This window comes from Oncorhynchus masou, chromosome 10 (assembly GCF_036934945.1).
Source record: "Oncorhynchus masou masou isolate Uvic2021 chromosome 10, UVic_Omas_1.1, whole genome shotgun sequence".
In the NCBI taxonomy this organism is placed as follows: domain Eukaryota; kingdom Metazoa; phylum Chordata; class Actinopteri; order Salmoniformes; family Salmonidae; genus Oncorhynchus; species Oncorhynchus masou.
In genome coordinates, this window is record NC_088221.1 from 33597470 (window position 1) to 33610437 (window position 12968).

The window sequence follows — 12968 nt, forward strand, 5'->3', positions numbered from 1 at the left end:
AATGACAACAGCTGTAATTCATCATATATTGTATGCATATTAATTTACATTCATGTCTAAGCTTATATTTCTTATTTATCTGCTTGTAGCCAGTCACCGTGAATAAGGACATAACAGATCAGTCTACAGTTACCAACAAGGTCGCTACTTTTGAGTGTGACATCAAGATCAACTTCCCTGAGATCACCCTGTCCTGGTACAAGGGAACTCAGAAGCTTAACAACAACGACAAATATGAAGTCAGCATTGTCGGTGACCGTCACATCTTGAAGATCAAGCAGTGTCAAACCAAAGACCAGGGCAACTACCGTGTTGTATGTGGCCCACATATCTCCAGCGCCAAACTGACTGTTATCGGTGGGTATCCATGGATCTGCATTTGTTTATTTTGTACTTACATTAATGTTATTGATTTAAGTCATTATACTGTATCAGTAAATACTAATAGAGATGCACTTTTGTTATTTGTTTCCTTACAGAGCCTGAGGTTGAGAAACATCTGGAGGAAGTTGCGGGACAGGAGGGGCAAACATGTACTCTTTCTTGTCAGTTTTCTATCCCTAATGTCAAAACCAAATGGTTTAAGAATGGAAAGCTCTTAGAAATTAAACACAGATACTCGTATGAGGTGGTCAACAACATTCAGAGGCTCTCGATTAAAGATCTCAGACCAGAAGACCAAGGACGTTATACCTGCAAATATGAAAACCTTGAATCCACTGCAGATCTCTTGGTTGAAGGTTTGTATAGATTTAACCATATAATGGGTTGATGTTGCATCTACCTTCATGTTGTGGAGTGAAGGTCATCCCAACCTGACCTATTTTTTTCCTTCGTCATATATTTTGTCACTGTGTAGACATTGTTAATGTTGTAAATTACTATTGTAGCTGGAAACGGCTGGTATGGAATAGCTACACAGGCGTACAGAGGCCCATTATCAGCAACCATCACTCCTGTGTTCCAATGGCACGTTGTGTTAGCTAATCCAAGTTTATCATTTTAAAAGGCTAATTGATTATTAGAAAACCCTTTTGCAATTATATTAGCACAGCTGAAAACTGTTGTTCTGATTAAAGAAGCAATAAAACTGTCTTTCATTAGACTAGTTGAGTATCTGGAGCATCAGCATTTGTGGGTTCGATTACAGGCTCAAAATGGACAGAAACAAAGAGCTTTCGTCAGTCTATTCTTGTTCTGAGAAATGAAGGCTATTCCATGCGAGATATTGCCAAGAAACTGAAGATCTTGTACGCTGTATACTACTCCGTTCACAGAACAGCGCAAACTGTCTCTAACCAGAAAAGAAAGAGGAGTGGGAGGCCCCGATGCACAACTGAGCAACTGAGCAAGAGGACATTAAGAGTACATTAAAGTGTCTAGTTTGAGAAACAGACGCCTCACAAGTCCTCAACTGACAGCTTCATTAGATTAGAAAACACCAGTCTCAACATCAGTAAAGAAGAGGCGACTCTGGGATGCTCTAGGCAGAGTTGCAAAGAAAAAGCCAAATCTCAGACTGGACAATTAAAACAAAAGATTAAGATTTGCAAAATAACATAGACACTGGACAGAGGAACTCTGCAAAAGGGTTTTCTAATGATCGATTAGCCTTTTAAAAGGTTGGTATAGTCATTAGCATTTTTTTTGTTTTCCAGCTGTCTGAATCTCATAGTAGTTTTCTTGAAGTTTAAGTAAATATTTAATCTTCCCTTTTCACAGAAATTGAATTAGCAAGGGTACCCCATGGTAAGTATTTGATTTCTAGCAACACAAACTTTCAATTGTATCACAATTATTAATCAAAATTCCAGTCAACTTATCTTATATGACCTATATTTTATATATCTTTAATATTTAAACCAAATTCAACATCCTTTAGATGTCCCTGATTCATCAATACGAGTCCCTGATATGCCATCTTCAGTCACTCTCAAAGGTAAGAATGGGACATAAGATAAGCCATTAATTATACATTCCAGGTGGCTACCTCATGAAGCTGGTTGAGAGAATTCCAAGAGTGTGCAAAGCTGTCATCAAGGCAAAGAGTGGCTTCTTTGAAGAATCTCAAATATAAAATAACACTTTTTTGGTTACTACATGAATCCATATGTGTTATTTCATAGTTGTGATGTCTTCACTACTATTCTACAAGGTAGAAAATTATAAATATAAAGAAAAACCCTTGAATGAGTAGGTATGTCCAAACTTTTGACTGGTACTTTAAATCTAAACTAACCTTATGAATCTGAATACTCAACATATATATGTTTTTTTAAAGAATCTTATGAATACTATTATGAAGAAGAGATGCAAATGAGAGAGTTGGAAATGAGAGGTATATAGCCTTGCATTGTTTTATATTAATCGTCTTTCCATTAACATCAAACCCCTTTAATTCATCATAAAATAATTTGCTAATGTTCGATTATTGTGTGAGATTTATGTCATATTAATAGTAACCATCACCATTATCACTATCTACATGTTTTTACTTGTTTATTCATGTTTGTATGAATAACTTAGTAACATGACCTAACTACTGTTTCTGTCAGTGATCACCACCATCAATTTAACCAACTCCATTTGAACATGTTTGTACACGTTTGTACACCTTCTAAAAAGATTTTCCAGTTTTGTAACACGACCTGACCAGTATTCCAGCATTTCCTCCTGATCTCCACAATCATCTACACAACTAAACATGTTTTTCATATTCCAAAATGTTCGTAGTACAGAAAATCTCCACAACCACAGGTATCCCTTAGAATAGATGTTACCATTGGAGTTTGTCTTCTAGCAGCTAACTCAAGCAGGCAAACAGTTCATCTTTAACGTTCCACCTTGAGACACATTATGCTACTACATTGGTATTAACATGTTTGGTGCTTAAAATACATTGTTGTCTGTCTTTGTATGTTTGAGCCACTCTTTGAAAATATCTTGGCACAGAATATATGGGCTCCTACTCTTTGTATGTGTAATCTTGACGTAGTGCACTAGCATGTGTTTGGAACTCAGACACACACCTCAGGTCTTTCTCTCTCCTTTGTTGTCTCACAGGAGTCATTTAATTTGTGTGTTTATATTTGTGTTTTAAAACCGTAAACTTCTCTCCTTAGCCTCGTTGAAACAAAGATACTAATATATTCTCATTGTCTTATCAGCCCCGAGATTACCTGTTGAGGAGGTGTCTGTCCAGAGTAAGAAGGTTGGAATGAGGGAGGAAATGCCACAAAAAGGTATTGGAAGAATAGCTTTTGTTTGTCTTCGATTTACAGCAATGTTATGGCAAAGTTCATTATCTTGTTAATGTGTGGCAAACATGGTCATAATCTTGTGTTTGTTTCAATTGGTAAACTCTTTGAGAGCTTGTTTTTTGATTTAACCTTAATGTAAGTTGTTGGCAAAGTTCATAATCTTTGTTCATGTGTAATTAATTAAACTCCATGTTTACAACTTTATTTTCTTTTAACTGTGTCAAAGGTGTTCCCTGTAATGTTGTGCTGAATTCTTTTGCATGTCTTAGTTTAGACTTGGTTTGTACTGTCAATATTAATGATATTTTACTCTTTGCTCTTAAATTGATCAAGCATAGTGGCTTATGTGTTTGTCTGTACGGCCTTCCCCAATATTATGTGCTTATTGGATGTCCACATTAGATAGAGCTTTGCTACATTGGGCTAACAAAATGAGTGTCTTTAAAGTTTCTGAAGAGCACAATAATCCAGAGGAGAAGGCTAAACCAGCTGAGGCAGCAGAACCACATAAAGGTATCCAAATATCTGTATTTCTAAGTTGTTTATTTCGTGTTTAATCTTGTTGATGTGTGTATATGTTGATAATTTACCTACGTTTGCCCCTCCTGTCTACTTTTGCTTGACTGTTTGTCCGCGTAAAGTAACCAACTTCCACTACTTTAAATTACATTATTAGATACATTTTATTTGTCCCAACACATTAACTCAGTGATAAGTAGCATAATAGGGAAAATTAACTTACTGTGATGATATTTCCAAGTTCCCGAAGCCAAAAAGCCAGTGGAGGAGAAGACAGCTGCAAACGTTGTCCCAGAGAAACACCCCTCTCCAAAAGGTAGAGTCTTACATCAGAAATTATGCGCTTGTCTAACCATCTTGTCATGCTCATCATTTTCTTATAACTAAAGCAGTAACTTTGTTTTTGTTCATTGTTGTTGTGGATTTTTCTTTATTTTCATCAACTTATTAATTTCCTTTAACTGTAATTATTTTGTATTTATTTTAATGACATCTGTAAATTATATTCTACTCTTTTTATTTTGGTGTATGTAATTGCTCCCTTTCAATATCTTAGAAGAACATGAAGAAGCAAAGAAGCTGGTTCCACTAAAGAAAGGTATACTGTGTTTTACTAAGTGCTTCAGAAATGCTTCTACTGCTGCTGTAGCTCTTGAATATTTTGTCTTCTTGTCAGTTTCATGCCTGTCTACACAGTTTCTAAATCTTCTATGCAGTTCTTTCTAACATTGCATATTATTATCCCAAGGGATTGTGTGAATAAGCCTGTGTGACTAAGTTTGTTCACGTTTGTCACTTTTTGAATTGCGTTTAGAGAAGTTGTCTCTATCTTACTCTTACCATTTTATGGCTTTCACTCGCTTTTTTTGTACCCGGCTTTTCTTGATAGCCCATAGCTTCTATTGTTTTTAATGTTGATGTCTGTATTACCTGAAGATGTGCCTCAAGCTGCACCCCATGTTGCTGAACCAAAACCAGAGCCTGAAGTTTCACCTGCGACTAAGGTTGAACCTGAACCGAACCGTGTGCCTATAAAGAAACCAGAGAGTCCACCAACCAAAGGTATTTATATCATGTGTTGTGTGGAAGATTTATTCTCCTCTCTAATGCACCTCTCCTTTGTTTGTGGAATCGTACGTGTTTCTGTATCTAATATGTTTAAATAGCTTCTAACATAGAAGCAAATCTTTATTTTGTGTCATATGTGTATGTAACATGTAAGTATTACCTTAATTAGTGAACTCTAAATCAAAGTGCATGTTCCTTGAAGTTCCTGTGGAGGTTAAGAAACCAGAAGCTTCAAAGCCAGAACCAGGAAAGCCGACAGCAGCTAAAAAGCCAGAGACAGCCTCTACGTGTGATCCAAAGGAGCCAGAGCCTACTGCTGCTGCTGCAAAGAAGGTCCCATCACCACAAGGTATCAGTATCTCTCAAAGGAGAGGCAGCTTTCTGAGTCTTTTAAAAACATGTCTGCTCTTTATACTCTTCTGTTTGTCAGTCCATCTTTACCTGTCTTTTTCTGACTATGGGATTACAACGTTTAAGACTAGTGTACTCCTCAATTGAGGACGTGTTGCAACCACATTTATGTTTGTCTCGTGTATGTACATTTATCTCTGCTATACAAAATTCTTTATTCGATATTTCAAGTCGATTTATGTGTAATCTGTCACTCTTTGTCTTGTTTTTGGCATAATGGAATCCATATTTGGAATCTGTATTTGATGCTTTCTGTTTGTCAGTAATACGTCTGTTTTCTGTACTTTCATCACAGCACGTATATTACTGATCATTTGCATGTTCTTTTGAAGTGCCAGAAGCACTAAAAAGGCAGGAGGTAACTCTGCAGCAACCAGCTACCATCCTTCAAAAAGTGGACAGAGAGGACATAGAGCCTCAAATACACTCTGTGCCAGAACAAGGTATACTCACTATAGGTTGTCAATGCTTCTTCCAACATGTCCATTCATGTTTAATGGCTTTCTTCTAATCAACCCAAGCGTTTGAACATATCTGTCTTGTTTTTATCTAGGTTCTGCATTTTTTTCTAACTTCTACATCACAATGTTATATGAACTGTTTGACTTTTTAAGTGTTTGTGCACAGCTGAAAAGTCTTTGCACCAGATGCTTTATATTGTCTCGTCATATTCATTTTCATACAGTCTTACCACTCGACAGAATGTAATTTGTGGAATGTCTGTGTTTGAATCTACTGTCTTGAATATCTTCATGTACTGTATATACAGGTTTTTAACAAAGTTGAATGTTTTTTTAAGTTCATGTGGAGGAAAGAAAACCAGAATCCCCAAAGGCTGTCAGAAAGCCTGAATCAGTTATTGTGCCTCCAAAGGAGAATACACCGCAAAAAGGTAGGGATTTATATACTGACTTATGTACTGTACATACTGTGTACTGTGATGTCTTAGGGGTCTTCTTGAACTCTTCTTTGTCCTATGTTTACCGTCTTCCACCGCTCAGTTCTCTGTTTGATAGTCAAACACAAGGGTAACACTTTACTTGAACTATCATCATGATGCTGACTTCATGGTGTTACAATATAACATCCTATTAGACTTATAGTTTATCATAAGTTGTTAAGTCTCTTTCAGACATGGGTCATGATATGTTTGTGACCATGTTGACAGTATGTAAAGTGTTGGCGATCTCTTTGTCGAATTTGATGTATCTTATGTGAGAACACTTCTGTAAATCTTCTGTGTTGCCAATGTCTTTTGTGTGTGTGTTGTTTGTGTGCGCTTGAAGTGATCGAGCCCAAACAGAAACCTGTGCCTGTTGAGAAGGTACCTGAGAAAGTACCTACTGAAAAGGTACCTGTTGAGAAGGTACCTGAGAAAATACCTACTGAAAAGGTACCTGTTGAGAAGGTACCTGAGAAAATACCTACTGAAAAGGTACCTGTTGAGAAGGTACCTGAGAAAATACCTACTGAAAAGGTACCTGTTGAGAAGGTACCTGAGAAAATACCTACTGAAAAGGGTGAGAATGTACTGTTGAGAAGGTACCTGAGAAAGTACCTACTGAAAATGTACCTGTTGAGAAGGTACCTGAGAAAATACCTACTGAAAAGGTACCTGTTGAGAATGTACATGAGAAAGTACCTACTGAAAAGGTACCTGTTGAGAAGGAAGGTACCTACTGAAAAGGTACCTGTTGAGAAGGTACCTAAGTGAAAAGGTACCTGTTGAGAATGAGAAAATATTGAAAAGGTACCTGTTGAGAAAATACCTACTGAAAAGGTACCTGTTGAGAAGTATGAGAAAATATTGAAAAGGTACCTGTTGAGAAGGTACCTGAGAAAATACCTACTGAAAAGGTACCTGTTGAGAAGGTACCTGAGAAAAAACCTACTGAAAGGGTACCTGTTGAGAAGGTCCTTGAGAAAAAACCTACTGAAAAGGTACCTGTTGAGAAGGTACCTGAGAAAAAACCTACTGAAAAGGTACCTGTTACTAAACCTAAAAAGGAGATGGAAGAGGAAAAGAAAGTTCCAACTTCAGAAATAGAAGTTATGCCACAAAGAAAAGGAACAGGTACAGGTATAAGTGTTCTGTGTATTTGTGTGTTCAAAATTCTAAAATCTTACTTCACTTAGATATTTATAATGGTATGCCAGTGCAGCTCTCTTTTTTCATCTGTGTTTTTTTTACGCAATGTTTGTCTTTATGTTGTGTTTTGTCAACAATCTCTTGAAACCACCATTTAGTGTGGAACTCCATACCTTTAGAACTTCAAATGACTTCCAGTCTGCAGATGGCTGAGAAAAGGAGATCTTTGAAAACTCACAAGTTGCGGGAGGTTTCTCACACGATGGAGAGAGCTCCTCCAATAGAAGAAGTCTTTCAGCATGAAGAAGTGTGGCATGCAAATGCAGACGTATCATACAAAGACAAAGGGGATATATTGGACAAGAGCACTACATTGATGTCACGACAGGAGATTTCAGTAAAGACAGAAGATACCGTACCAGAAAAAGTATCAGTCCAAAAATATAAAAAGTCAGATATGAAACATGAACACTCTGTTAGCGAGCTTTCCACAAGGAAACATAGAGCTACTAAGGTTCTTACTAGGTCTGCTCTAGATGCATATTTACCAGTCCTAAAGGATAGATCTCTTCAGGGGGAGTCTCCTGAATTGTCTACAAAATCAAAAGAAACACTGCTAAGTGTTTACCCTGCAAGTATAGTGTTTAGAGAGGAAGATGAGACATGCATCAAAACGAAGGGAACTATTTATGTTGATGTAATTGAGTTAAAGACAGAGGAGGTTACTATTGAAGATGTACCTATCCATGAAGCAGTTCAATCTATAGAAGAACATTTTGTCCAAAAAGTTGACAAAGATGATACAAAGGACAGGTTACCTATACAGAAGGATACTGGAGCTTTGAAAGTATTATCTGACAAAAAACAGGACACCGGATTTATTAAAAAATATGAAGAAGTTACTGAAATGAAACAAGGGAGTGCTGGTATAAGTGAAGAAATATCTATGAAAAAGACTATTCATAGACCATCGGTAGTTGAGGGTGAAAGCAAGGTAATAGAAACAGATAAGAAAGTGCAAAGAGAGAAAGCAGACATTGTCAAGAAAAAGGAAATTACCACCAGGGTATCAGAGAAGAAGAATAAGCCAGGCAGAAGACAGGAGATCTCTGTTATGACAGACAATAGTTCTCCAAGAGAAGCTTCTACCCAGGAACATGAATAATACACTTTGAATCAAGAAGCATCTGTTATGGATGTTTCACAGAAAAGAAAGAGAGCCACAGATCATATTTTTCCCAAACCAACAGATAAACATGCTTCTGAAAGTAGATCTAGCCAAGAAGGTTTTTCTCAACCAGTAGAATCCATAGGACCAGTAGAATATTCTATCAGAGTAGAATCATTAAGGCAAAAGTTATCAAATCTTCAAGTTGATACAGGAAAGGACAAAATACCATTGTCAGAAGGTTTCTCTCCCAAAAACCTGGAGTTGCCCAAGAGAAAGGACAGGGATGAGTTTGTACGGAAGAGATAACTCGTACAGTTGAGGACTTCAAAATAAAGAGACAGGTAGTTGAGAAAGACAAAACTTCCAAAGTAATTCAATCCACAGAGGAAACTTTTGAGAAGACTCTTACTACGAGAGAGGAAACCACTGAAGAGATACCTCGTACAGTGGAGGACAAGCGAACTAAGAAACAAGTAGTTGAGAAAGGCAAATCTGCCAAAGTAACTCCATCCAAGGAGCAAACATTAGACAAGAGACTTACTAAGAGAAAGGAAACCCCTAGAAGAGATACCTCTTGTAATTGAGGACATCCAAACTAAGAAACGGGTCACTGACAAAGGAAAACCTGTTAAAGTTATTCTATCTGAGTAGGAAACTCTTGTCTCACAGAAGGAGGACAATATATCTGCGCCACTCTTGCACCTGTTTTGTGATTCTGTGTTGTTTCTGTGTATTTTTTTGTGTATCCTTTGTGTTCTCCATTTGATCACTTCTTTCTTTGGTATTTTCTTGGTGCTGGACTGCTTACCCCAATCTGTAGTATATTGATCTTGACCATGGTATAATTTTTTTTCAAGAACCAGCAATGAAGAAGGAATCACCTCCACAGACTGTTGAACCACTTACAAAGAAAGCGTCTCAGCTAGAGAAGACTGTTGTTGCTGAAGGGGTGAAAGAATCTGAACCATTTGCGAAGAAAGTGGCTAAACCAGAGTCTAAACCAGAAATCAAGCTAGAGTCCAAGCCAGAGAAGAGGGTTATTGCTGAAAAGCCTGCTGAGACTCTTGTAAAGAAAGTGTCTAAGCCAGAGGCTAAAACAGAGCCTAAACCTAAACCAGAGGTTAAACCAGATCCTATGCCAGAGTCTAAACCAGAGGTTAGGCTAGAGGTTAAGCCAGAGAAGAAGACTGTTATTGAAGTAGGGGTGAAAAATGTACCACAGTCCACTGAGCCACAAGTGTTAAAGCCAGAGCCTAAGCCTAAACTAAAGGCTAAGCCAGATCCTAAACCAGAGCCTAAAGCAGAGGTTAAGGCAGAGCCTAAGCCTAAACTAGATGCTAAGCCAGAGCCTAAAGCAGAGGTTAAGCAAGAGCCTAAGCCTAAACCAGAGGCTAAATCAGAGTCTAAAATAGATGCTAGGCAAAAGCTTACACCAGAGAGGAAGGCTGTTACTGTAAGGGTGAAAGAATCACCTCCAAAGCCTGCTGAGACACTTGTAAAGAAAGTGACTACGCCAGAGAAGACAGTTATTGCTGATGTGGTGGATGAATCACCTCCAAAGCCTGCTGAGACACTTGTAAAGAAAGTGACTACGCCAGAGAAGACAGTTATTGCTGATGTGGTGGATGAATCACCTCCAAAGCCTGCTGAGACACTTGTAAAGAAAGTGACTATGCCAGAGAAGACAGTTATTGCTGATGTGGTGGATGAATCACCTCCAAAGCCTGCTGAGACACTTGTAAAGAAAGTGACTACGCCAGAGAAGACAGTTATTGCTGATGTGGTGGATGAATCACCTCCAAAGCCTGCTGAGACACTTGTAAAGAAAGTGACTACGCCAGAGAAGACAGTTATTGCTGATGTGGTGGATGAATCACCTCCAAAGCCTGCTGAGACACTTGTAAAGAAAGTGACTACGCCAGAGAAGACAGTTATTGCTGATGTGGTGGATGAATCACCTCCAAAGCCTGCTGAGACACTTGTAAAGAAAGTGACTACGCCAGAGAAGACAGTTATTGCTGATGTGGTGGATGAATCACCTCCAAAGCCTGCTGAGACACTTGTAAAGAAAGTGACTACGCCAGAGAAGACAGTTATTGCTGATGTGGTGGATGAATCACCCCCGGGGCCTGTTGAGCCACTTGCAAAGAAAGTAGCCAAACCAGAATCTAAGCCAGAGACCAAGACAAAGAAGATGGCTATAGGTGAAGAGGTGTCTCTGTCAATTAAAGAAGATGTTTATCCTCAAAAAGGTATAACCAGGGGAATTCTTGAAATACAAATCTTCACTCTTAAAATCTTGCTTTTTGGTCTGTTGTATGTCTGTATGTTTTGTGTTTTTGTGTTTGGGATATTTTCTTATTTGTGTGTTTTCTGTTTGATCACATCTTTCCTTGGTACTTTCTTGGTGCTCTACTGCTTACCCCAATCTGTAGTGTCTTGGTTTTAATCATAAAATTACTTTATTTTAAGTACCAGCAAACAAGAAGGAAACACCCCCACAGCCCACTGAGCCGCTTGTGAAGAAAGTGCCTAAGCTAGAGTCTAAACCAGAAAAAAGGAATGCTGAGAAGGTGAAAGAATCACCTCTTAAGCCGTCTGAGCCAATTCCTAAAAAAGTGCCTAAGCCAGAGACAATGGCTATTGCTGAGCTGGAATCACCACCTAAGCCTTCTAAGGCACTTGTAAAGAAAGTGGCTGAGCCAGAGACAATGGCTATTGCTGAGCTGGAATCACCACCTAAGCCTACTAAGGCACTTGTAAAGAAAGTGGCTGAGCCAGAGACAATGGCTATTGCTGAGCTGGAATCACCACCTAAGCCTACTAAGGCACTTGTAAAGAAAGTGGCTGAGCCAGAGACAATGGCTATTGCTGAGCTGGAATCACCACCTAAGCCTACTAAGGCACTTGTAAAGAAAGTGGCTGAGCCAGAGACAATGGCTATTGCTGAGCTGGAATCACCACCTAAGCCTACTAAGGCACTTGTAAAGAAAGTGGCTGAGCCAGAGACAATGGCTATTGCTGAGCTGGAATCACCACCTAAGCCTACTAAGGCACTTGTAAAGAAAGTGGCTGAGCCAGAGACAATGGCTATTGCTGAGCTGGAATCACCACCTAAGCCTACTAAGGCACTTGTAAAGAAAGTGGCTGAGCCAGAGACAATGGCTATTGCTGAGCTGGAATCACCACCTAAGCCTACTAAGGCACTTGTAAAGAAAGTGGCTGAGCCAGGGACTAAGCCAGAGAAGAGAGCTATTCTTGAAGAAGATGTTGTTCCCAAAAAAGGTATAACAAGAAAACCTGAAATACAAATCTTTTAAACATCTTTATATTTTGTGTGTTATGTCTGTGTCTATGTTATGCATGTTGTATGTTTTTCTCTGTGTGGTGTGTGCTCTATTTGATAACATCTTTCTCTGATACTTTCTTAGTGGTCCAATGCTCTGTCGTATCTTGATTATGACCATATCATTTTATTTCAAGTTCTAGCAAAGGAGAAGGAAACAGCTCCAAAGCCTGCTGAGCCTCTTGCAAAGAAAGTTCCAAAGCCAGAGAAAACAGCTATTGCTGAAGCGGTGAAGGAGTCACCTTCAAAGCCTGCTGAGATACTTCTTAAGAAATTGTCTTCGCCAGAGTCTAAACCTGAACCTAAGTCTGAGCCTAAGCCAGAGAAGAAGGGTGTTGCTGAGCCTCCAAAGCCAACAGAGCCACTTCTAAAGAAAATGTCTAAGCCAGAGTCTAAACCTGAGCCTAAGTCTGAGTCTAAACCAGAGAAGAAGGCTGTTGCTGAAGTGGTGTCTCTTTCAAGTGAAGATGATGTTGCTCCCCAGAAAGGTATAACAAAGCCAATCCTTGCTATCCTGTTTGTTATGTTTGTTTGTGTGATGTATTTGGGATATTACATATGATCTATTATGTGTCTTTGTGTGTTGAAAGCATGTTTCTTCTCAGTGGTTTAATGCTTACCCCCAACATGCAATGTCTTGATTTTGATCATAGTATCATTTTATTTGAAGTACCAGAAAAGGAGAAGGAAACATTTCCAAATCCCACTGAGCAACTTGCAAAGAAAGTCAGCCCTCTTGAAGGTACACTTCTGTTAAATGTTTGTCATTTATTTTCTTAAAGTTCTTTCTATACATTCGTGAATGAATGCTTCTTGGGCAAATCTAAATCTTAAACACTATTTTGAAGCACCTCGAGAGAAAAAGGCTACAGAGGAGACAAAGCCTGTCATCCAAGAGCAAGAACAAGACAATTTAAAGCCAGGTATTCAGCGAAGAATGTTCCAAATAATATGGATATAAAATCACAAACTAATATCCTATTAATATTCTGAATACCATACCATCCAAATAAAACCAAGCATGCTTTCTTCAACCTTATTCTAGGCATAGAGGGTTGAGGCTAGTGTATTTGGCTTGGGTTTCTCCAAGTCACTTAACAACAG

At 38.5% G+C, this 12968-nt stretch overlaps 1 protein-coding gene across 1 annotated transcript in view; it reads left to right on the forward strand.

Moving 5' to 3' along the window:
- LOC135546846 (titin-like) overlaps positions 1-12968 on the forward strand; it is a 174075-nt gene that overhangs the window by 59200 nt on the left and 101907 nt on the right. The window contains 9 exon segments of the mRNA XM_064975418.1: positions 90-357; positions 4716-4841; positions 5050-5196; positions 5591-5701; positions 9376-10770; positions 10991-11803; positions 12002-12352; positions 12535-12594; positions 12713-12787. Of these exon segments, the coding sequence (XP_064831490.1) occupies positions 90-357; positions 4716-4841; positions 5050-5196; positions 5591-5701; positions 9376-10770; positions 10991-11803; positions 12002-12352; positions 12535-12594; positions 12713-12787 (3346 nt within the window).